We start from the raw sequence: 24,256 nt of genomic DNA, 5'->3' as shown, positions 1-24,256 counted from the left end.
CTGGCTGGTTACATAAGTAGCTGGAAAAATCAAACAATGACATACAACTAGCAAAGACAATGTGCTTCATTTTACTCCCCAACCATCTATAATGGCCTTACTAAGAAAAATAAAAGTAAAAGAAGTAGAAAGAAAGGACCCTACCATGTGCTATGAGTGGAAGTTGAAGCTCGTTGTGATTGTTGAGAATGAAGTCAAAGCAAGGAATGATCTCCCCATGCTTGAAATCATCATTTCTGTTGCCAGAATATTCAAATCCAATATAATGAACAATTTCTATTTAACAGGATTAGGCTCCAGTAAATTACTTTTGTAAGCTCAGCAGTTTGAATTATTTTCCCCTGTCAGAATGAGAAAAGGAAAAGGTATTATTTTGTAAGCTCCTTCGAGTTCTTTCCTCTAGCTTTAGGAGTTTCTCATCCATGATTCTTACAGTGAGGTAGGCATTAATGCATTATAGCTTGTTGGTGGGTGGAAATTCACTGATCTCTGCCTGTGGATGCATTAAATTACGGATGTTTTAGCTCCTCCCCAAAAAAAGAATAATTGAGAAAAGAAGGAAACTGTTTTGCGTTGAGTTTGAGTTCTGCAACTCTGAAGTGCTTTTTAGTTAATGTGAACATTAAAAGTTGCTCTCTTTCATACTCACTGATAATGCTTCTGATTGTGACAGATAATGGCTGGGAGGACTAGACGTTTCTGCTGCTTCTACTATACCTATATGGTGATTTCAACTGCAAGTCACGTGAGTCTTCTCCTTTCTTGTCTATTTGTAATTGTTTTAACACAATTTGTCATTTTGATCTTTTTGGACTTCAATGTCAAACCTTTGTTGCCTGTTCGGTTTATTATGGAAATGGAAATTATAATTTATTGCAAAGTTCAGCAGATTATTCTATTCTGTCGTTTGGTGTACAAGAAATGTTGGTTTTTTTAATGGCATTCTTGCATTTAACTTGGGTGAAAATGAAACTTAATTTTTGAAAAACATCATTAATTTACGTATTTAATAATTTAAAATAGGAATGAAATTACAGTGAAAATCTTTGAAAATGATGTTTGGATAACATTAAATAATTTATCAATCCTCATCTTTCTTTTAAGGGGAACCAAATTAAGTAGCGAGTTGTGGATTGGTCAGCATTAGCAAAAAAGTAATTGCATGTTTCCTTTGCTTCCTTCAGATTTCCTGTTTGTCTTCAGCTTTGTATGGTTATTTCCTACGAGTTTCCTTCTTGTCCTGTTCTCATTTACTTTCTACTTCTAACAAATATTTCAGGTTTTCGCCTCAACTCTCTATAGTTCAAAGCAACTGGGAATGGTGTCAAATTCTATGCTGGTAAGTGGCATCTAATTCTTTAAAACGCCAATTACAAAAAGAAGAAAAGAAAAGAAAAGAAAAAGAAAAGTTCACCGTTTTTTTTCTTTATGGAGAAATGCACTTCCTTTAACAGAGCAAAAGAGAAATGGAACTTTTTCTTTCTTATCAATCTTTTTTCTTGGATTCTTTATCATCACTTTGCTTTTTGAACTTGTGCTTTTCCTAGTAATCGGTCTTTGCTTTTCCCAAAATGAAAAAGGTCAATGAAGAACACCTTATTACTTATCTTATTTTGTTTTGAAGCCAATTCTGTTCCACAACTATGCTTAACTTTGTTCTTATATAAGTACCCAAACTTGAATTGAATCTTATGAAGTTGAATGGATAGTCTAATTATCTTCTCTACAATTATGGTTGACAATCCATGCTTCCTTAGGTACACGTTCTGCTAATTTTTGCATGTTTTTTTCCATCGCTCTTTACTCACAAATCAGGAGAGCACCAGGAATTGCTTAAGTCAGGCACAGCATAATTAGCTTCTTTTCATACAGAGAAAATGGCAATAGAGCTTCTATCTTCCATTTCTTCGCTTGCTTCCCTATTCTTCGTACTCTCTATTGTTCCCCAGATTATTGCTGATCTGAACTCTGATACACAAGCACTTGTTGATTTTGCTGCCGCTGTCCCACATATCCGAAAACTCAACTGGAATTCTGGCACCTCAATTTGCGCCTCTTGGTTTGGAATTAGTTGTGATTCAAATGGAACTCGTGTGGTTGCCGTCCATCTTCCAGGTATCGGACTCTATGGACCCATCCCACCCAACACCTTAGGAAGGCTTGGTGCTCTTAGGATCCTCAGCCTGCACTCCAACAACCTTAATGGAAATCTTCCTGATGATGTCCCTTCCATGCCATCTCTTCAATTCTTATACCTCCAACATAATAGTTTTTCCGGTACCTTCCCTCCTTCGCTCCCAGTTCAACTTCATGTCTTGGATCTTTCTTTTAACTCCTTTACTGGTAGCATTCCATCTACCATTCAAAATATGACACAACTCTCTGCATTGTACCTCCAAAACAATTCATTCTCTGGAGCCATACCCAATATCGACCTCCCAAAACTGAATATTTTGAATTTGAGCTATAACAACTTTAATGGCTCAATTCCTAGCTCCCTTCAGAAATTCCCTAATCATTCATTTGATGGAAACTCTCTATTATGCGGACCACCACTTGACCCTTGCTCCAAAGTCTCTCCTTCCCCTTCTCCGTCATCAACTGACTTTTCTAGCTCACCTGCAGACTCTCAAATCCATGATGCTACTCCCAAAAAGAAACTAGGAACAAATTCTATAATTGCTATAGCAATTGCGGGATTTGCAGTGCTGTTTCTCATAGTTGTAGTCATCTTGGTCTGCTGTTTGAAAAGAAAAGATGAAAGAAAAAGTGTGTTGAAAGGAAAAGCTGAGAATGATAAGCCAAAGGATTTTGGAAGTGGTGTGCAAGAGGCTGAGAAGAACAAATTGTTCTTCTTTGAAGGCTGTTCTTATACCTTTGATCTCGAGGATTTACTAAGAGCCTCAGCTGAAGTTCTTGGCAAAGGGAGCTACGGAACAGCATATAAGGCAGTTTTGGAGGATGGAACAACTGTTGTGGTGAAACGGTTGAAGGAAGTTGCAGTTGGAAAGAAGGAATTTGAGCAGCAGATGGAGGTTATAGGCAGCATTGGACAGCACGCGAATGTTGCCCCACTCCGAGCTTATTACTATTCCAAGGATGAAAAGCTTCTAGTTTACAACTACATGCGAACTGGCAGCTTCTCTGCACTCTTGCACAGTATGCTTTATCTTTTACTCCATTAAGATCAATGACTTCTACTCCTTTATATATTAATTTTCCTATCTCTTAACAGAACTTCATATTTTTGCTCATTTGTATTTTGTATGCACTTAATAGGTAACAGAGGAACAGGAAGAAATGCACTGGATTGGAATGCAAGAGTAAAGATCTGCCTTGGTGCTGCAAGAGGCATTGCCCACATTCATTCTCTAGGAGGTGTGAAATGTGTCCATGGTAATGTCAAGGCCTCCAATGTGCTCCTTACACCTGATCTTGATGGTCTCATGTCAGACGTTGGCTTGACTCCACTAATGAACTTCCCTGCAACTATATCTCGAACCATTGGATACCGAGCTCCTGAGGTGATTGAAACACAAAAATTGAATCAAAAATCTGACGTTTTTAGTTTCGGAGTTGTACTTCTCGAAATGCTGACAGGTAAAGCCCCACTTCAAGCTCCAGGGCGTGATGATGTCGTTGATCTGCCAAGATGGGTGCGGTCTGTGGTCAGAGAAGAATGGACAGCTGAGGTGTTTGACGTTGAGCTAATGAAGTACCAAAACATTGAAGACGAAATGGTGCAGATGCTTCAGATTGCGTTGGCATGTGTTGCGAAAGCGCCAGACATGCGTCCTACAATGGATGAAGTTGTGAGAATGATGGAGGGGATTCAACATTCTGAGTCGAAAAACCTGCCCTCTTCTGAGGCTGAATCTAATGCACAAACCCCATGAGAGTTCTGAATTTGTCCTTAGGAATCAAACATATAGGGTATTTTGTGATATTTACGCATTCATATTTATCTGCCAATCAAGTACAAATGTAGATTGTTATCATTGTCGATGCAGATCAATCTTCGGAAAACAAGCTTCCTTTTCTGTGCTCATCACTTGTTAATTTCTAAATTAAGCTATTGAAAAAACACTCTTAACCTACAATTACGTGCTTAATTAAAAATTGGACCGAACAATGTTGAAATTTCTAAACTACTAGTCTACTATCGTAAATTAGATCTAATTATACAATAGTGAAGTTGCTCAACATAATTAGAAGTAGATGACTACTTAGCATCTCTTATTATGAAGTACAAGATGCATATATTTCATATTTGATTATAATATACGTTGATACTAGAAATGCCATTAGCAAGCTCAATGGCTAGTTTTGCATTGAATTGTTTCCCTTGTTTCAAGAGTTTACAGATAACTACTGAATGAACAGCACAGCAGTAGGCATATGAAATTTCACACCAAAAAAAAAAGTATTTATACTGGGGAAATTTTGTTGGATGCAAATTTCAGGATTTCACATTCTTGAATAATAACAAGATCCTTAATTTTCTTATGTTAAGTCTCTGCTTCTATTTTTCTTTATTGATGATTTGTTACCATGGAATATATGATGCTGAGATTTCGCAATCTTAAAAGAGAATTATATATTTATGACACCAAAGACAGCTTTTACACGCAAGTGATAAAACTATGCAATGCAGGATTATCAAAATACAGAGAGAGAGAGAGAGAGAGACACCTGCATTTTGGTGAAGGCGCAAAAGAGAGAAAATCATATTTCAGCCTTCTCCAGATACATGAAATGTTGCTTTTAGCTCTGGGCAGTTGCTTTTATTTTACTAGGATCTCTAACAACCTTAGGGAAATGAGAAGAAAACAAGAGGAAAATGGGAAAATTATAGATGTGAAGAAACCAACGGAATTCATTTTCATTAGCACTAGCGTTGTTAGCATATGCTTTAAAGATTATAAGAATATCCAATCAAACATTGGAGAATTCCTAGACGTAAATTGAAGAAAGGCGATAATCCTAAAACACATGGGAAGGAAAGTCTTTGAACCATATGGGACAAAAAGGGAGCCACCTATCTGCAGCCAGTTTGCTTTAAAAGAAACAAAAGACAATAATCAGGCATACAAAATACCTGAAAAATGTATTTTCCAAGTCAGTTCCTTGATGTCAATTCACAATCTTGGTCCCAACGGACTTCTTGAACAAGACAACTAATCGTTAGTCACTATGGGAATTTCTTGGGCAAACACTGATCTGCTCTAGTCGTTGCCCTACTATATTATGGAGTTCCTTCCATTGCAGGACCAACACATCCCCATCTCCAAAACCAGCTTGCTTCAGCTATGGCAGACGGGACCAAAGCTGTCTTCTTAGCACTTGACAATGCTAAAACTCAACTCTACCATTTTAAGGCTATAATTATAGCTGGTATGGGATTCTTCACTGATGCATATGATCTCTTCTGCATCACTACTGTCACCAAGCTCCTAGGGCGTCTATACTATTATCACCCAGACCTACCTAAGGCTGCCCCTGGTAAGCTTCCAGACGATGTCAACAATGCAATAACTGGGGTTGCTCTATGTGGAACTCTAGTAGGACAACTTTTCTTCGGGTGGCTTGGGGATAAGCTTGGCAGGAAGAAAGTTTACGGCATAACTCTAGTTACCATGGTAGGGTGTGCCTTGGCTTCTGGCCTTTCCTTTGGCTCCACAGCTAAAAGTGTGGTTGGCACTCTTTGCTTCTTCCGCTTTTGGCTGGGTTTTGGCATTGGAGGCGACTACCCACTCTCTGCTGTAATCATGTCTGAATATGCCAACCAAAAAACCAGAGGAGCTTTCATTGCTGCTGTGTTCGCAATGCAAGGAATGGGAATACTTTTTGCAGGAGCTGTATCCACAATCGTGTCCAAAGCATTCATGGAGGCTTTTAAAGCTCCCGCATTTAGCGAAAACCACATCCTGTCCACTCAGCCACAAGCAGATTCTGTTTGGAGGCTTGTTCTGATGTTCGGTGCAGTCCCTGCAGCTTTAACTTTTTATTGGAGGATGAAAATGCCTGAGACTGCTAGGTACACTGCCTTGGTTGAGGGAAACCAAAAGAAGGCTGCCGCAGATATGGCGAAGGTGCTTGAAAAAGACATTTATGTTGAAGAAACAAGTTCCAAGGCTCCTCTCAATCCCACTTCTTCTTACCGACTCTTCTCTTCTGAGTTCTTTAGCAGGCATGGGACTCACCTTCTCGGCACAACCAGTACCTGGTTTTTATTAGATATTGCCTTCTACAGTCTCAATCTAGCCCAGAAAGATCTTTACCCTGCCAGTGGACTCGTAAATAAAGCCTCAACAATGAATGCATTAGAAGAGATGTTCCATATCTCTAAAGCAATGACCCTAATTGCACTCGTTGCAACTGTGCCTGGATACTGGTTCACTGTCTTCCTGATTGATAGGATCGGAAGGTACATAATTCAACTCGGTGGCTTCCTCCTCATGTCCATTTGCATGGCAATTCTCGGATTTCAGTATGGGAACCTCAGAGGAGAGAAAAGCAAGTGTGATGTAAATTCCAAAAAGGATTATTGTGATGGCAACCCCATATTGTTTACAGTTCTCGTTGGGCTTACTCTCTTCTTTGCCAACTTTGGACCCAACAGCACTACATTCATCGTCCCAGCAGAACTCTTCCCTGCGAGATTCCGCTCAACCTGCCATGGTATCTCTGCAGCAGCAGGAAAAGCTGGGGCTATATTCGGTGCATTTGTTGTACAGACCTACACACTAGAAGGGGATTCAAATAAAATCAAGAAGGCAATCATTGGACTTTCTGTGGTAAACTTGTTGGGTTTCTTCTTCTCTTTCTTGGTGCCTGAAACAAAAGGTAGGTCGCTTGAGGAAATCTCTGGAGAGGACAAGGAACTTGAAGGCCGTGCAGCAAATGAGAACGGCAGAAACTATAATGGTAGTTCTGAGGTGGTTTAATTCTTAGGTGTGCATATTCCTTTTCTTCATGATCTTCACAAGTATGCATCAGTAGTTAATAAGAGCAAGCATGTTTCATCTTTTTATTACTCTAAACAGATATAAATAAAGGATGGACAAAAAACTGTACTCTGCTTCTCAGCTGAGGGAGTGTAACCATCCAATCACAAATAATTTTTATTACCAAAAAACAAAAAGAACAAAAAAAAAAAAAAAAACTACAATTATGGGCGTGCTCTTTTCTTTCTTCTTGTAATTGTACTTGGTGTTTGAAATAAACTATGTAATTGTACTATGATATAAGAATAGCAAGCAAAATTACAGAAATTTTTTCAGTTCACCCATATTTCTACTGAAAGAATCTTTCATGTTGTTACACAGTTGGTATGACCTCTTCTTTTCCAATCCATTTATTCATTTTTGGCTTCTGGGATTTGTTACCTATGATTGTTCAACATAACTCAAGCACAATGGTCAGATAACTTTTGGTCCTCGATGCAGATCTTCATTGGCTTTGCTTTTTTCACTTTATTTTTCTTTTAAAAAATTGGTTACAAGGGAAAAATTATTCATTACAGAATCTAATATATCCTGTAGCTATCTTACCAAATAAAAACAAAGCTAATGCACAGTCCTGCCAATGCAACCATCTGCAGTAACATGGCAGTAGCTTTTAAAGGCAATTATTCAAGCCCTAATTCTAAGGCTGAGAAGCACCTCATGGCTTCATCCCAAGAAAAGAGGAGGGTCTCACATATGTGAACCCCTTAAATGGATTGTCATTGGACTTTGGACTAGCAGCTGGAGAATCCAGGACTGACATATTGGTCCAGCACTCGTCAAAGTTGGCAACGCAATGCTTGCCAGCAACCTCTGGAAGAAAGCTTGGCTTAATTTCCCGTGCCTCCAATTTCTTCCAATGGATTGACTTGAACCACTTGTGGGATTTTATCTCCTCGCTTCCACCTGGTCCGCTGCCAAGGCGCTTTGTTGCATCTTTCTGTAGCAGCTGAGGAAGAAAATGCACTTCCATTTCAGTTTCTCACATATACAAGTCAAACCATAAATAAGTATCGAATAACATGGCTTTTGATGCTTCAGCCTGTGGCAGGCATGCTATTTCAGATAAAAGAGACTCCATTTCAAGTTCCTAAATAGACAATTAATTACTCAATCTTTAAGAAAATTCATCTTAAGCCAACTGAGATATATTTTAATTATGAATGTTTATTTTACAGGCATGCACTTGCTCCAAGCCCAAAACTAGCCATCAAGCTTTTTTACTGTCAACAGAACAGAAGTTATACATGACTTCAAAGTAAAGGCAACAGGGAACTGTAAATTTACCCCTTTCAAGAGTGAATGCGCTTCACTTGACAAAAAAGCTGGCAGCTTAATTTTATCCTTTATAATCTTCAGTTGAATTTTTTGTCTATTTCCACCGGTAAAAGGAGGCTGCAATACCAGCCGATGACAAAATAAAATAAAAAAGTTAGACTTCATAATATAGTGCACATAGATTACAATAAACATTTCAAATAATCTAAATAATGTGAGAAAAAATTGCAGTTCATTTAGCCATTACTTTGAAGGTTTCTAGGTAATTTGAAAGGATGCAAATTGTTCAGCAACAATTCCTTTCAAAACTTATTGTGCTAAAAAGAAATGAATATTCAGAACCGAAATTTACGAACCATAAATTTACTAAAAGAAAAGGAAACTGAAAGAATTTCGTATCCAACAATGACTACTAACCCTTCCAGTAAGCATTTCGTAAAGCAGGATTCCAACGCTCCACCAATCTGCAGCCTTGTCATGGCCTTTGCCAAGAATAATTTCAGGCGACATATATTCTAAAGTTCCACACATGGAGTTTGACCTTGTATTTTCATCAAACTGCTTTGCGAGGCCAAAATCTGTCAACATCACCTGGTACAAAACACAAAAGCAGCTTAGAAATTAGTCCAGTAAATAGAATTTAGATAAAAGTAAATGAGAGTGCACATAAATTGGATCTTGCTCACATGCTTGCAAATATAAACACATCCAATCATACATAGTTCAGGTTGTAGAGTCATACATGTCCATGTGCATCTAGAAGAACATTTTCAGGCTTAAGATCCCTATGCATAATTCCACTTGCATGGAGGTGAGACACAGCAGAAACAATCTCAGCTGTATATATACGTGCCAAATCTTCTCTGAAAAAATAAAAAATAAATAAAAAAAGCAAACGTCAAATGGTTTGATACGTTGATACTCAAGGTATCAATCAAAATCATAGAAGGCACTTAAGATGTCATAGATACCTGAACAAGCCTTGGCGGTAGAGCTGAAAGAACAGATGGCCCCCATTAACAAAATCAAGCACAAGATAAAGCCTATATTTGGTCTGCAGAATGAAAATAAATATGAATCAGTCCCGCACATGACATACAAAGTCCAAAAAACAAATATTGCAGTCAAATCTAATGCTCAAGGTTACAAACCAAAGAAACTTAATTTCTACCTGGACGCACCAAGAGTAAGTAAAATTTAAAGAAAACATACAAAAACAACCATATAAGTTAGTTCATTACTTGGAATGAGTATCTGAGCTGCACAATGAAGGGATGATCCACTTTTGTTAATATGTCTCTCTCAGATTTCATATATTCAGCGTGATTTTTCTCCATTATCTTATCTTTCCTCATGACCTTCATTGCATATATTTCTGAAGTACTAGTCCTCCTCACTTGGTACACCTTCGCAAAAGCACCTTGGCCAACAACCTTCAGAACTTCAAAATCTTCAAGCCCCACTTGTTGTTCTTTCAAAGGCTTCTGTTCAACGTGAATGCCATTGTATTTGTCCAAATGAATATCAGCAATACAAGATTTTACGAGTTCTTTTCCTGATTTGTCAATAACTGCTTCTATGAGCTCCAAGGAATCCCCATCAGAATCATGCAATATGCACTTACTGAGATTCAAAGAATGTTCAACAAAACTTGAGGGGCCAACCAATGAATGAGATCGACTACAAATGACAGCCGGATCATTAAAAAGTGATCCATTAGAATCTGGCCCAACAAACAAATTTTTAGAGGTATCAGAAGTAACCTGTTGTGAGGCTTGGCAAGGAGCAGGGCCAAACGTATCAGAAAAATCAAACTCTACATAATCAGAGGGAAGAGCATCAGGTGGTCCAATTGGAAGAAGAAAGTGATTGTGGAAGGAAGAAGAAACATTAGAGGAAACCATGTTGTTGCTTATATCAAATGAGGAGAAAGTGTCTCCAAAGGGGGCAAAGGACCTTTTACGGGTTGCTCTCTCCAAAAAAGGAAGAGAAGGTAATGGATGAAGAGTGACTCCCGCCAATGGCCTTAAACAAGAGGAAGTTGACGTATAAAACAGTAGTTCCAAGCAAAGTTGGGAGCAAGCAGACCAAAATCCAGAAAAAGAAGTTGGTCTTGTTTCCCGATGTACAGGAAACAGTGGATTCAGCAGTGCCAAATGAATTCATTAAGATATCTGTAGTTGAAGATTGCATTCAGTCAGTAGCAAACACAAGCACAAATCAAAGAATCCACAGAATAGCCTAAGATTTAGATAAAAGAAATCATGACTGGAAAGAAAGACAAATTATGTTTGCTCCTGATTTAAGCTTTTCCTCTATATTTCTACCATCTATATAATATTTCCCCGTAGAGCATTATGTCGCCACCGAACAAGGACCACAAGAAAACAAAACAGAAGAGAAAAGAAAAGCTTTACTACAAGACATTCCTCAAAGAAACAATTGGAAAATAGATAGCATTGACAAGCCACAACAAGAGACTATTATCTCGACTCGAAGCGAATTTCAAAAGGTGAAACAAGAAACCGAAAATGGCAAAACAAATCATATTTGCAGGATCTAGTAATACAGAATTCAAAAAAGATAACAAATTTATAGCATCCAATAATGCAGAATTAAAAAACAAAAAGAAAGAAAGAAGATTAAAAACTTTATGATATTGAAATTGAAAGAAAAGAAATAGGGGGAGAGAAATTTCTCTAACCTTTGAAGACTGCAGGGACGAAAGAGTTGTCTTTTGGCGTGAAATTTATAAGTTTTTGGCGGTCGGTTCGCCCGCTTCTATGGATGTACTCTGCTTTTCCGAGTGGTTACCGGAATAACTTCCAGGCTTCGATGCTTTGATGCTTTCGGTATCGATTACGTGGCAAGTTTGAATTGGCTTATACCCCTAACTTCTCCATCCCATTAAAAACGTTTTACTTTGCCCTATATCCATAAAGAAAATGCGGCGACTTGGCGTTTGGGGTTGGCCAATAGGATCGCGCGTGCTTTCCGTCCACGCAACCAAACTCTGCCCCTCTTTTTTTTTTTTTTTTTTTTTCTCTCTTAGGAAAATATAATTTGTATTTTTTGCCAAAAATTTTGTAGGTTTGCTATATGAAATAATTCAATTTAGAAAAAATTACATTTATTCAATATTTTAATTTATAAAATTATTTTATTAAACATTTCAATTTATAAAACTAAATCGATCGAATTTTTACGAAATGATTAATAAATATAAGAATTATTATTTTAAAAATTATATCACCCACAAAAATTATTTAATGAGATTTCGAGTTGAGAGTACTAATAAGAAATACCCAAAAGATATAAAAACAAGGAAATAAATTACATGCTTCTCAAAAAAAATAAAATAAAATAAAAAAAAGAAAAGAATTACATGCACTTACTTTTGAATCTCTTCATTCATTCTTCAACCTACACATTTATTAACTAAAATACAGAAATGCATTTAAGAAAACTCTTAATCATATCTTATAACATTTGCAGCTAGTTGTTCTTCCCGCAGGACATTTTGGTGTTCCTTTTCTTCTCGGTTCAATTATCAATTAGAATTATATATATTGCTAAAACAATTAAATTATGGAACAAATCAAGAATAATTGATAACGGTACATTTTGCAGATGAGTTTTATTCAATCAAATCATAAACAAGAACCAGATTCTATGGTTGTCCTATACTATATTCTAAGTTAACTGTATCCAACAGATGCTGCTGCCTTTACAAGCAAACCAAAGAGAGCAAATGGAGAGGAAAAGAATGGGCTGTGATCACTATCCAGAACATAAACCTCAGACGGTGGCCACCTCTTTATCATCGCATCTTGTTGCTGAGGTTTTATCACATGATCGTGTCTGGTCTTAATGTATATTCTCTTCACCTTATCTATGGCCTCATCTTCTTCATCATCCTTGAACTGGGCTGACTGTAATGCTAGGACAGGTCCCGGCCTCAGCAACATTGAAGCTAGGGTAGAATCCTGATCATAAACATGTATCTAATTAAATTTTACATAAAACAAATTAATAGCGTTTGCATGTGCATGATTTGTGACCCTATAGTACATTAATAATGTAAAAGGGAAGGGAAATGTGTGTGTGGGTGTGCATAAATGAAGTACTGAAAAGTAAAAGGGAACCATAAGACAGGATGACCTTTTTTCCCATGCTAGTTCTGAACATGTAAGAGCATATATATGTCTATGGCAAATCTTTTTTCCCACAAAAAAGGAAGGAGGACAGGTGTACGCATGAAAAATTGGCTATAATTGAAAAAAGAAATGAAAAGAAAAACAAAAATTAACCTCTTGTGGGCTCATTTGATAGATGATTTGCCGTTGGAATTGTTTCTTGATAATGGCAGATGTAGGAGGCTTATCACATCCTAATCCAAATCCTAGCTCATAAACCTCACCAAATGAGGATAGATCAGGAACACCCTGTCATCAATTTCCACATAATAATTAAATTAATTCCAACTTAATTATCATAAATTAATCATGTACTGTGTATGTGGGGTTGCAAATTGCAATATTTCTATCGAACAAATGCTAATATTTTTCTAATCATCTCTTTTTATATATGCAAATACTGTAACGTAATATTCAAAAAGAACTCGTGCCTAACAACCCATACTTCCGCACAGCCAGTTGTCTACCATCTATCGTCTCTCTTATCCCAAAAAGATACACACAACAACGAAACACAGTGAAAGAAAGAAAAGGAGAACATCCCCATCAATTAATATGCTACGCGGACATTAAACGTCAGTATTGAAACAAATTAAACAGGACCTGGCCTGACTAATGTTAACGAACTCAAAAAGGAAAATTTTTGAGTATTTAATAGATAAAATTGAGAAAATTACATGTTGAATGTCCTGATCCGTCCAGAAACCCAACTTGAGCATAGTAGCACCCAAATAAACTGCTAGCCTGATCTTCTTTGCGAACTTGAGACTTGCCTGCGTTACACTTAGCCCTCCTGCACTGTGACCTACCATTATCACCTGTAGTTAAATACATATATGTCACTTTGTGTTATAATAATTAACTAATGAATTTATTAGCAAGCAATTAATTAAGGACCTGCTCATTATCAGGCAACGAAGACATAAAGTCCAAAAGAGGCTTATTGTAGTCATCAAAAGAAAGAATAGAATTGGCATCTGCCTGATCAATTCCTGCTCCTTTGAGGTCAATACAGGACACCTTATAGCCGGAATTCTCCATAAGACACCGGATTTTGTACCAGCACCAGCTTCCTCCACCAATTCCATGGACTAGCACGAAGTGCGGCTTCGATGGTGGTGGTGGTGATGATGATGATAATAAGCCTACACCCACCATGGTGTTAGTTGCCTCCTCTCCCATGGAACGAATCACTTGTTTTTGGAATTGAATATGTAGAGACTACATATAGATGGAGTTTGTATTTATAGTTGGAATAGTCATAGAGAGTAATGATGTTTGCCTTTATCAAATCATTATTGGAAGTTTAAAGAAGAGAGTTTTGTCTAAATAAGCTAAACTCCACCTAACATATAAAGTACTCTCTTATGCAGATTTTTCACATGATGATGTACTTTCTCTTTGTATATCAATGGTCCATGTTTTTCTATCAGCACCCATTACATACCAAAGAATTGAACATCCCTTTTGAGGAGCATTCCATGTGATGTGTACGTGGTATTTGTATATATCATATATTATGTCATCCTCTAATTAAATATTTCATTTTTTGTGTATCTTTGGAAATAGGGATTTGTCATTCAACAAATATACACGAACAAGAATTTTTGTATTCCTTGGATATCATTTTTGGGTCGCTATTAAAATAAACCATATGAAAGGTGCATTTGCCGGATATATATTTGACAATTTCATTATTTTATTATTATTATTATTATTATTAGTAATACACATTGCCGGCCGACATTATCGCAATGTTAGTATTAAGACTAGTTGATTATTCATTAATATTATCATTTATTTTTTAAGTGGGGTTATAAGTTTGATCCCTATATACATAGACAATATCTGCTAGGAACGCTTTATTTTTTAACAGACCGATCCTATATGAATGAGGATTAGTCCAGTTTTGTTAACTATTAAATAGACAATATGGCCTAAATACATTATGGATAAGTGTAAAAAAAATATTTAATACTTGATACAGTATTGTTAAGTACAAGTTAATTTTCTATATTTGATTGTAATATTTATCTATTATGTACTTTATCAAAATTTATTACTCTTTAATCAGCATGTTGATTTTCTATATTTATCAATCCACAAACTTAGTAGGAGCACTTTTGGCAATCCCGCGTATTTCCACTTTTACATATATTATAGATAATAGAAAAATTATTTATTGTTAAGAAATAAACGGAATTTTAGATTTGCTATTTGCTTTGCACTTTGTTATTTGTTTTGCGGTTTGTGGGAAGAAGGGTATCACTATTTGATGGAAAGTTTGCTACGTAAAGACATAACATGTTAGTTATGGTAAATCTACGAACAATTAATTGATATAGCTTTTTTTTTTTTTCCTTTAGATTTCTCATCTATATGTTGATTTTTCTCTATTTGAATGCAATATTTATCTATTACCTTGTAAGAAATTTAATGCTCTTCAATTTATATATTTTGATTTTCTATATTTGGTTGCAACATTTCTCAACTATTTATGTGAAAAATTTAGTATTCTTCAATGAGTGGGCAAGGGTGAGATACAAACCTGGACGTAAAAAATATTTATGTTGGAGGTCAGGACTTTATTATATTGGTTTATCAAGGTACAAAATAAAAGTGCCCTTAGCCTTTTAGAGATGAAAGGTCTCATTTTTTATTAGTAAAATTTGACACAAGTAGAAAGTTACATATTTGAAATTTGAATTTATGAAATTAAATGATTTCATATTAAAATTTTATATGGATTTTGAATTTTTTTAAACTTTATATTGAATACATATTAGGTATGACCATGGTCACAGAACTATCGATTTCGATTTCAAAACCATCTGTTTCAATTATAAGAATAGTAATACAAAATAGTATCAAGTAGAGTAGTAAATATTAATAATACATCCAGTTGGAGAGAATTGAAATTAATATGATAGAATATGAAAAGGGAATAAAGTGGCCAATGAGTTGTTTACAAATTACAAGTTGGTAGTGTTGTATGGCTCCAAGAACATGGGCTGTTAATCATTTTTATCTCCATACGAGTCAGAAACAGCTAGCTAGATGCCCAATGAGGTCAAAAAAGAACCCCCAATCTATAAACTTTTGATCAGGTACAAAGAAAGAAGGAAAAAAATAATTGCAAGTGGTAAAACTAGCAGCTGGCAGTGAAAAAAAAATAATCCGATGGAAAAGGTAGCATTGACTGTGTAGAAAATTAAAAAAAAAAAAAAAAAAAAAAAAAAAAAGAAATTGGCAGCCATTTTTTTAAAACCAAAATAGTAAATAAAATCTCAGCAGATCCACTGAAAGTGGAATGGGAATTGGGAGATAAGAGTGTAGTTTTCAAATTGCCAAGTGCAGAATGAAGACTTGCAGCACAAATCGCACAATTGATGTAAGGTTGTATTCCATTCTTCATCTTAATGATAATAGAATAGAATTGTCTCACTGGTCAACTAACCACATACATTTGGATAAATTAATTAAAATTAAATGGTTTGAAATAGTCAAAACATTTTAATTAAACAATTTCTTTATTTTTATATTTGAAAATGAAAATAAATGTATCAGTTAAGTGAAAGTCTATTTCAAGTAGATTGATGTTGTCTGGTTAATGTCTCTGCCAATTAAGAAACTTGTAAGTACTAAAAGACAAGGAAGCATGCTGATTGATGTTGAGGAACACCACCCTAGTACCCTAGGCCAGGCTCCTGTGTTTTGCTTTTAGTTACTAAATTAACTTTTTCATTTTTAAGTATTCAACTGCCAGAAATTTTAGAGTTGTTGGGCAAATGTTTTTACAGTTTTTAACTGTTTTTGTTTATTAAAAGGGGAATTGAGCTCTGAAATTTACATTTATAATTTGGTGTGTGCTTTTAGCTGTTTTAACTAGTTCTTTGAGTAATTTTTTATAAAACGTTACATAAATTAATTTTTTTTAAAATTTTATCTTAACCTTTAAAAATTAATTCAAACACTATATTACTGAACACTATTAAAATATCATTTAGTGTTTTGATTAAAAGTTACTTAAAAATTTATTACCGAGCACAATTTTAAACTTAAATCTACGTCTTAACTCAAATATGCATTATTATGGCTTTAGTTATATCTTGATTTAGATTTTCTAAAGTCAATAATAAATTTTAATTAATTCAAAGAAAATTTACTATGGAAAGATTAGTTCTCCACTGTATATATATATATTAGGAAAAATAAGTACGTGTTGGTTCAAGTAATTGACAAAATGTTGAAATGGAAGCCAACCATGCACAAAATCTTCCATTCACAATAAGTCAATAGAGCAGGTGATTTGACAATTATTTAATTTTGATCCTCTAACTAGTTGGGGAACCCTTTTCTTGTTTTTTGCCAACTTTGGGCACTAAATATCAATACCCTTTAAAAAAAAAAAAACAAAGAAAGAAAGAAGTGGATGATGATCAAATTCAGACATCAATTTGTGTCAAAAAAACTTTATGTTTAAAATTGTCTGACAAAAGAGAGAAACCAAAACAGAAGCCCTTGTGGATGATGATCTTTCTTGATTCAGATTGAGTGGCTTTCCTTTCCATATCATATGGCCTTTCAAAATATCTCTCTCTCTCTCTCTTTATATATATATATATATGCACATACTACAAGTTCAACACCTAAAATAAGTAGTGAGAGATTGAAATTCTATGCATTTAGTACAAATACAATTATTGCTGAAAAGAAAGTTTTTGCTCCTTGTTTGTGCTATTATCTATTATATGCCCACTATCAAATATCCCTTTAAGATGAGTGAGTGTTTTCAGGGAAAAAAAGTTGAAAAATTATATATATTATATCAAAAATGAATTATTAATTTTAGGGATGCAAATTAATATACAGAGAGATAAAGAGTGAAAGGAAAATCATCCTGATAAATGGAATCCAATAACTTAATTATCCTATTATGGAAAAAAAAAAAAATCTTTACTCAACAACTTAATTGTAGTAGACTAGAATGGTCTAACTTTCGTTTATTTCTTAAAAATAATTTACATAAAAAATATTTTTCAAATTTTTTGATATTTAGGATAGAGTGATAAATGGTCAGACCACTTGTGAGCGGCTCAAAACTCATTTGATAAGTTTATCAAATTGAATTATCAAACTCATTTAATAAATTAACTGGCCTCAAGTTTGTTTCATTAGCTCATGAGTTGACTAGCTAGCCTTATCAAGCGGAGATCATCATAAGCAACTTGCGAGCTAACTCAAAAGTCAAAGTTAATTAAATCTACATCAACATGATGTCATGTTAGTTTTGGTAAATTTTGAACTCGAACTTGACTTGTTTATAATTATCAAGCCTATCAAGCCGAGCTTAAGTTCTGGCTATTTTTCGAACTCGGCTCAGCTCGTTACAACTTTAGTTTAGGATGTTTGAAAAAATTAGTGAACGAAAAATATTTTTCGGGTAAAAAAAAAATTAAAAGAAACGATATTTTTTTCAAAAATAAAAAATATTTTTCATATATTGATAAATTTATTAAAATATTATATATATAGTGGTGGCCACGGTTCCAGAACTGCCGGTTTCGGTTCCGGAATCGACGGTTCCGGTTCCAATTCCAAAAAATTTGGAACCATAATCGAACTGAAAATTAACGGTTCCGGTTACAGTTTTGGAACCAGAATCGAACTGAAAATTAACGGTTGCAGTTACGATTTTAGAACCGAACGGTTTCGGTTCCTTAATGGTTTCAAAATCGATGGTTCTAGTCGGTTTCGGACCAGTTCTGATCGGTTTCGAACGGTTCCGGTTGGTTTCAGACGGAACTAGAACCATTGGTTCCGACTGGAACTGGAACCACTGATTCATGATTCCAAAACTGGTGGAACAAAAACCGAACTGGTTTGAACCGATTTCAATTTTGGTTTCAGTTCACTGGTTCCGGTTCACACCGGTTCGGAACCGACAATTCCAATTCCAAAAACCGAATTTTGGCCACCCCTATGTATATACATGTTTATTGATTTATTAATCATCTATAATGATAATATCGATTGCACTAGTCATCATCGGTCAATTGTGACCTTCACCAGTTGGCTATCGCTAGCGATCATCATCAATTATTTCAAAAGAAACAAAGACATTTTCTCCTTAGTGTTTTAAAGAGATTACATATCTAGAGTTCGAATTTGATATTTCTAATTAAGAGAGAATGATCCTTACTTTCCCATCTCCTTCTTATAAAATTTTCTATATAATGTTTGATACTCACTACACTTTGTATAATCAAGTTGAGCTTTAGGTAAGATATTTTATGATAGAATCAATGCTCGGTTTAGCTTATGTCAAATTGTATATATAATCAAAACAATTCAGTTCGTTTTATCTTTCTCATAACTTGAACCGCCGGTTTTACAACTATAATAACATATAGTTACGGATGCAATCCTATAGATTTAATATATTCAGTCAGTGTCAATACCACTTACACTTTAAAAAAAGTGCATATTTCAAATTCTCCGATGTCCCGCCAGAATATATGGGGCAGTGTTCGTTTTGTGCTTCTCTTTCAACTTTCAACCGCAATTATTGGGTTCAAGAAATTTACCAAAAAAACCCCTTAATCAACAAATTTAATCAATCAAACAAACGACAAACCTCCAGGGACTTAAAACAAAGGAAAACAGAGAAATGACTTGTCGTATATAGGTCCACCACCACAACCACCACCGGCCCTCCCGTCCCTTGGATTCTGTTTGACAAAGATTGCTCAATTTGAAAATTGAAACGGAGGGTGTTTTAGTAAATTTAATCTAATTTCGGAAATGCAAAGGCGGCAAATTTGCTATCTCTGCCCATCAAAAGAAGGAGATGGGCTGGCATTTCATTCTTGTTCCCTCTCTCACACTTTTCTCATTGTCTCTACTCTCTCTTTAGTTTAATCTAATTAAAGTCTTCTATTTACTATTTGGAGTTGGAATTCAGTCTATCTGCGATCTATTTTCACCTGCTCTGCCCACTCAGGTCGGTCACATTCTTCTTTTAAATTTTATTTATGAATCTGTTTTTACAATTTCCCAACTTTTGCTGAGATGATATGATAAAACGTTTGAATTTATTGCTTAATCCATCATTGTTTTGCTTCACTGCTGCGTTTTCATTCCTTTTTATTTTTGAGTCTGTTTGTGGATATTCCTGTTAGCAATTTGGTAGTTTTACCGGATCCATTCTCAATTGGGAGGCTTAACCCCAGATCCTTGTTGTATAATTTTAATTGTTCACTTTCCCTTTTAAAATCAACTAAAACTTACGTAAAAGGAATTCAATTTGGATATGCGCATTTCTCATTATCTAAAACCTAAGAGCTATTGTTTTTGGGTTCATTGGTTGATTGCAAATGTTCTTTCTAAACTGCATGAAGTAGCAAGTTGGAATCTTTCTGCTGTAGTCCATATCTAAACGTACATTTTCCTTATTACCTCTTGTTGTTGATCTGATCTGTGTATACTTCTAATGTTCAGCCTTTTGTTACGCTCAATAGTTTTACGAAACTAGTTGAGGATAATCTTATCTCAGTCCTTTACTGCTTATCTATATTTATGATTTTATTTAATTGCTTCAGATACTTTGCCCTTTTCTATCGTTTGGTTTCCAAGGTAACCAGCAGCATTCTGTTGCATTACTCTGGACCTGATTAGTTACTATGAATTGAGTCTACTAACAAAGCTCATAATCTTTTTATTATGATGCTATGTCGGATATTTCTTTGATCTCTCTTTGCTAGTAAAAAGATAATCACTTTATGTTATATTTTGGTGTGGATTTAATGATAAAAAAGCTATTGATTGCAGAGATGGACCAAGGTGCCAACCTAGTGCTTAAAATGATTGAACAAGAAAGTGCATCTCTAGCCAAGAAAGCAGAAATGTGTAAACAGGCTAGGCCAGATTTGATTTCTGAGATTGAGGAATTCTACTCTATGTATAGGTCATTAGCCGAGCGCTATGATCATTTGAATGCAGAATTATACAAGAGTATGCCGCCAGAGTTCCAAATGGAAGGTGCAGGCAGTGCCCCTGACACTCCGACGCTGACTCCTGATCAAAAGTTGGGTTCGAACAAGACTGGTCATCGAGTTGTATCTGTGAGCTCCGGTGGTGCTAGTTCTGATATTTCATTGAAGGATGGCTCTGATTCATCATCATCATCATCAGACTCTGAGTTGGAATCTTTCAACTCCTCCGGTGATGCCTATTATAGCCTCCCAATGAACACTAATCGCAAATGCCTGCACCAGAAGATTATTGAGTTTGGTACTACTCTTCCTAGCATGGAAGTTAAGCTCAAGATGGATGTGGAAGAAGATGGAGATGGTGTGTTTAATGTGGATGAAAATGAAACCGATAAGGAAATGCTCAGTAAGATTATTAGGTATGAGGAAGAGCTAAAAGTTTCAAAGCTAAAATTGCAGCTATCAGAAGAGGAAGTTACCAGGTTGAAAAGTGAGCTTGCAGAGAGCGAATGTTTTATGGAACTTGCTGAAAATTTGCAGGCTCAGCTTGAATCAGCAAATGGAGATATCAAAACGAGGGAGGCTGATCTTGAAGTAGAGAGAACAAGAGTAATAGAGCTGCAAAAACAACTAGCTGATGATGTAAATGAATTGCAAGCTCAGCTCAAATTGGTTCAAGAAGAAAAAGCCATGTTGAAGGCAAATCTTGATTCAGAGAGTCAGCAGGTTTTAGAGTTGCAGGAGATAATTGTAAAGTGCAATAATGATTTATCTGATCGTGATGATGAAGTCAAAGCATTAAAACTTGCATTCCTCAATGCTGAGGAAACTTTCTTAGTTGAAAAAGCTCACCTGCAATCTAATATATCTAGTTTGTCAGAGAAAGAGAGTTTGTTGGAGGCAAGGCTCAGAGAACAGAAATTGTTAGGTCAATCCATTGAGGATAAGTTATGTCAATGCCAAACTGAGAAAATGGAATTGCAATGTTCACACGACACCCAAATGATAGGGTTGCAAGCAGAAATCAGTCAATTGAAGTTTGAACTTACTGAGAGATGTGGACAAGTGGAAATTCTGAATAAAAACCTTGACAGCCTAAAATTCAAGTGTGACATGCTTATGGCAGAGAAAGATGAGATGAATGCTAAGGTAAAAACACTAGTTGCAGACTTGAGTTCACGAGACATTCAAATTGGTCAAATGGAGGAGCATCTCCGGAGCAAGCATATGGAAAATGTGGAACTGATTGCAGGGTCTGAAAGTGTGCAAAAGCAAGTACATGAATTAAGATTGAGAGCAGTGGAGTTGGAGAAGGAGGTGGACAGGCAAAGAGGTGAGCTTTCTGCTGGGGCTGAGGAAAAAAGGGAAGCAATAAGGCAGCTTTGTATGTCATTGGATCATTATAGGAGTGGATATAAAGAGCTTTGTCAAGTATTTGTTCAACACAAGCGGCATATAGTTATGGCTTCCTGAAGTCTCATGTTTGTATCAATGGACTAGTAAGGTTTGTTTGGCTCATTAAATGTTTTCCATTATGTTGTGTTTGTCTATGAAAACAATTGTTTGCTACTAAAACTTCGTTTCTTGCTGAAAAGTTTTGGACATCAAAGGATAGTATATTAATTAGTTCATGATAAAATTTAGCTCAGACGATGATAGAATAGTTACTAGTATTGAAATTCCTATTATGCACTATATTTTGAATAGCTATATTAGTATTGAATAGCTTTCCATTTGATTGTATGATATGATGACCCACTAGCAGTTAGGTCCAGGATCAGAGGCAGAGATTTGAGCTTCTGGTTACTCTACTGTACATTATAAGCATTTGTTTCCATCACCCATAAAATTATAGCATCATGATTGGTATGAATATTGTTTAATTGTTAATCTAATAATAAAATGTTTATGACTATGAATCTTACACATGGAGAGTTGAAAAATAGCTAAATCCCATAAATAATGCCTATGCTGGAAGCAAATGCTAAGAAAGGGCTAGTGTGAGACCCCACATCGCACCAAATTGCAGTCCAAAAATTTAAAATTAAAGGTTGGGTTTGGTCGTGGGGGAGTGCAAACCTAACCCTTGACTTTCCGCAGTTGAGTTGACTGACTCTGTTGCTTAGGAGATGAGAGAACTTTTAATTTTTTTTTTAATTGAATTGTCTTTTTTAGAAGCATCTTCTAATATTTTTTTTTTAAAAAATTTTAAGATCTATTTATTTAATATATTTATTTTATAAATTAAAACCTATATGAATTCAAAGCAGAAAAACACTCTTCTGAAATCATCAATTAAAACTAGCAGTGTTTCTTTCTTTCATCAATTAACAAGTGGGTCAGGGGCATCCATTAACATATTCCATTTAGTTCATATAAGAAAGTTCAAAAATTTAAAGGAATCTGTCAATGTGTTCCTCTAGGGGCACTTGCTAACCATAATTATAATTAAATTGCAAAGGTCAACAGAAATTTTGTTTCATTTTGAAGCATGTGAATTTTATTTTCAATTACTTCATCAAAATATAAGGCTTTTTTTTTTTTTTTTTTATGTTTCCTATGTTTTTTTAATAAATAATGGTTTTTAAAAATATTTTCATTTTTTTCACTAAGACACATAAAATGTTTTCATTTTATCCCCAAACATGCGAAGTTTGGCATAATGGTATGTAAATGTAACTCGTTAGTCAAAGAACTATTTAGAGTTCTTAGAATTCGATTTCACTGAGACTGATTGATGGTCAAGATGAAATGAACTTAATTTTTAGTTGAAATATAAAAAAAATAGCTTCAGATTGAAAATGTAAAATTATCTGACGTTGGACGTTAGAATTCATTAGAGCTGATCAAGACATTTCTTTTTAAATATTCCTCTCTTTTTAAAATCATACTTTTGCATAAAATCTCAGAGATTTAAATCTTCATACCCACCTTTATGAGGCAATTATATATTATTAACATTCCCATTTGGATCAATTTCATTCAGCTCAAATCCGAACATTAGCAGTATTTACCATTTAGTCCCAAGAAAAGGTTAATTGGTCTCAACACTCAACTCTTTCAGGTCTACCATGTGAAGACAAGAAAAACAATGAGGTCATCAACGTGATGCCAAGTGGAGAAATGGCAGTGGTTGAGATTAATCAACCAATACGAAAATGCCACATAATATTAGTAGGCCATCCCCATCGACATTTTTACTCAAAACAAAACTTTGCTCTAATGGATGTGACACGTCGCCGTGTTCTCCAAAATTGAAAATTAAAAAATTGGGGAAGTTGCTTTCACCTTTACAGCTTATGTATACATACAGGACAGGATTGCCTGGACAACAAATTGACACGTGGCAAGTAGCAGTTGGGCTGTCAAACCAATCTAGTCAAACCGACGACATTTCTTCTAATTTCCATCTCAGTTGACTTGAACACAATATGATCATAAGATTAAGAACTTGTTTTTTCTTTATTTTTTATTTTATTTTATTTTTTTGGAAAGACAATATGCAGATTTAAAAACTTGTTGAAGGTACATGATTTCCTTTTTTGGCACTAATTATTAAGAAAAATGACAGATAACTACTGGTAAATTGAAACAAAGGTATTAATTCAGTGTTTAAAATTTTGAAATTCAATATTCAAAACTCAAAAAAATTAAAGAGTTTTAACTTTTAAGATATGTTTTTAGTCTTATATTGTTAGAAAAAAAATAAAGATTTATTATCAAAATAAAAAAAAGAAATGCAAGCATCAAAATAACGGTCGTGCCCGTTCAAGAAAGCCACGTA

At 35.1% G+C, this 24,256-nt stretch overlaps 5 protein-coding genes across 10 annotated transcripts; 3 read left to right on the top strand and 2 right to left on the bottom strand.

The window, feature by feature from the left end:
- Positions 1 to 4,048, top strand: RUL1 (Leucine-rich repeat protein kinase family protein). 6 transcript variants are annotated; one of them, XM_020685284.3, is made up of 5 exons: positions 1 to 439; positions 674 to 745; positions 1,280 to 1,339; positions 1,950 to 3,159; positions 3,280 to 4,048. In XM_020685284.3, the coding sequence occupies exons 2-5, from the start codon at positions 677 to 679 to the stop codon at positions 3,894 to 3,896; spliced, it is 1,956 nt and encodes a 651-aa protein (XP_020540943.1). In that variant the 5' UTR covers positions 1 to 439; positions 674 to 676; the 3' UTR covers positions 3,897 to 4,048. The 6 variants fall into 6 exon arrangements, with proteins under 6 accessions (XP_020540943.1, XP_020540942.1, XP_089579561.1 ...); XM_020685283.3 differs by having other exon boundaries at positions 2 to 365; XM_089723435.1 differs by lacking the exon at positions 1 to 439 and adding an exon at positions 554 to 572.
- A 995-nt stretch (positions 4,049 to 5,043) lies between these two features.
- On the top strand, positions 5,044 to 7,292 carry LOC105649232 (low affinity inorganic phosphate transporter 8). Its single transcript, XM_012235823.4, has one exon. It carries the CDS (start codon positions 5,310 to 5,312, stop codon positions 6,945 to 6,947), a length of 1,638 nt encoding a protein of 545 aa, XP_012091213.1. The 5' UTR covers positions 5,044 to 5,309; the 3' UTR covers positions 6,948 to 7,292.
- Positions 7,293 to 7,430: 138 nt separating this feature from the next.
- LOC105649155 (serine/threonine-protein kinase AtPK2/AtPK19) lies at positions 7,431 to 11,309 on the bottom strand. The gene is made up of 7 exons (XM_012235723.4): positions 10,990 to 11,309; positions 9,527 to 10,459; positions 9,257 to 9,339; positions 9,028 to 9,148; positions 8,703 to 8,876; positions 8,295 to 8,402; positions 7,431 to 7,956 (listed from the first exon to the last, which is right to left on the bottom strand). The coding sequence occupies exons 2-7, from the start codon at positions 10,187 to 10,189 to the stop codon at positions 7,666 to 7,668; spliced, it is 1,440 nt and encodes a 479-aa protein (XP_012091113.1). The 5' UTR covers positions 10,190 to 10,459; positions 10,990 to 11,309; the 3' UTR covers positions 7,431 to 7,665.
- A 557-nt stretch (positions 11,310 to 11,866) lies between these two features.
- MES17 (methyl esterase 17) lies at positions 11,867 to 13,807 on the bottom strand. Its single transcript, XM_012235724.4, has 4 exons — positions 13,379 to 13,807; positions 13,159 to 13,299; positions 12,596 to 12,730; positions 11,867 to 12,271 (listed from the first exon to the last, which is right to left on the bottom strand). The coding sequence occupies exons 1-4, from the start codon at positions 13,661 to 13,663 to the stop codon at positions 11,984 to 11,986; spliced, it is 849 nt and encodes a 282-aa protein (XP_012091114.1). The 5' UTR covers positions 13,664 to 13,807; the 3' UTR covers positions 11,867 to 11,983.
- A 5,535-nt stretch (positions 13,808 to 19,342) lies between these two features.
- LOC105649157 (protein NETWORKED 4A) lies at positions 19,343 to 22,111 on the top strand. The gene is made up of 2 exons (XM_037636991.2): positions 19,343 to 19,484; positions 20,312 to 22,111. The coding sequence occupies exon 2, from the start codon at positions 20,314 to 20,316 to the stop codon at positions 21,943 to 21,945; it is 1,632 nt and encodes a 543-aa protein (XP_037492919.2). The 5' UTR covers positions 19,343 to 19,484; positions 20,312 to 20,313; the 3' UTR covers positions 21,946 to 22,111.
- The last annotated feature ends 2,145 nt before the right edge of the window (positions 22,112 to 24,256 follow it).

The sequence above is a fragment of the Jatropha curcas genome, chromosome 6, assembly GCF_041381405.1.
Source record: "Jatropha curcas cultivar XTBG-Jc1 chromosome 6, XTBG_Jcur_1.0, whole genome shotgun sequence".
Taxonomy (NCBI): domain Eukaryota; kingdom Viridiplantae; phylum Streptophyta; class Magnoliopsida; order Malpighiales; family Euphorbiaceae; genus Jatropha; species Jatropha curcas.
Note: the sequence above shows the minus strand (reverse complement) of the source record. Positions and strands in the feature narration are given on the sequence as shown.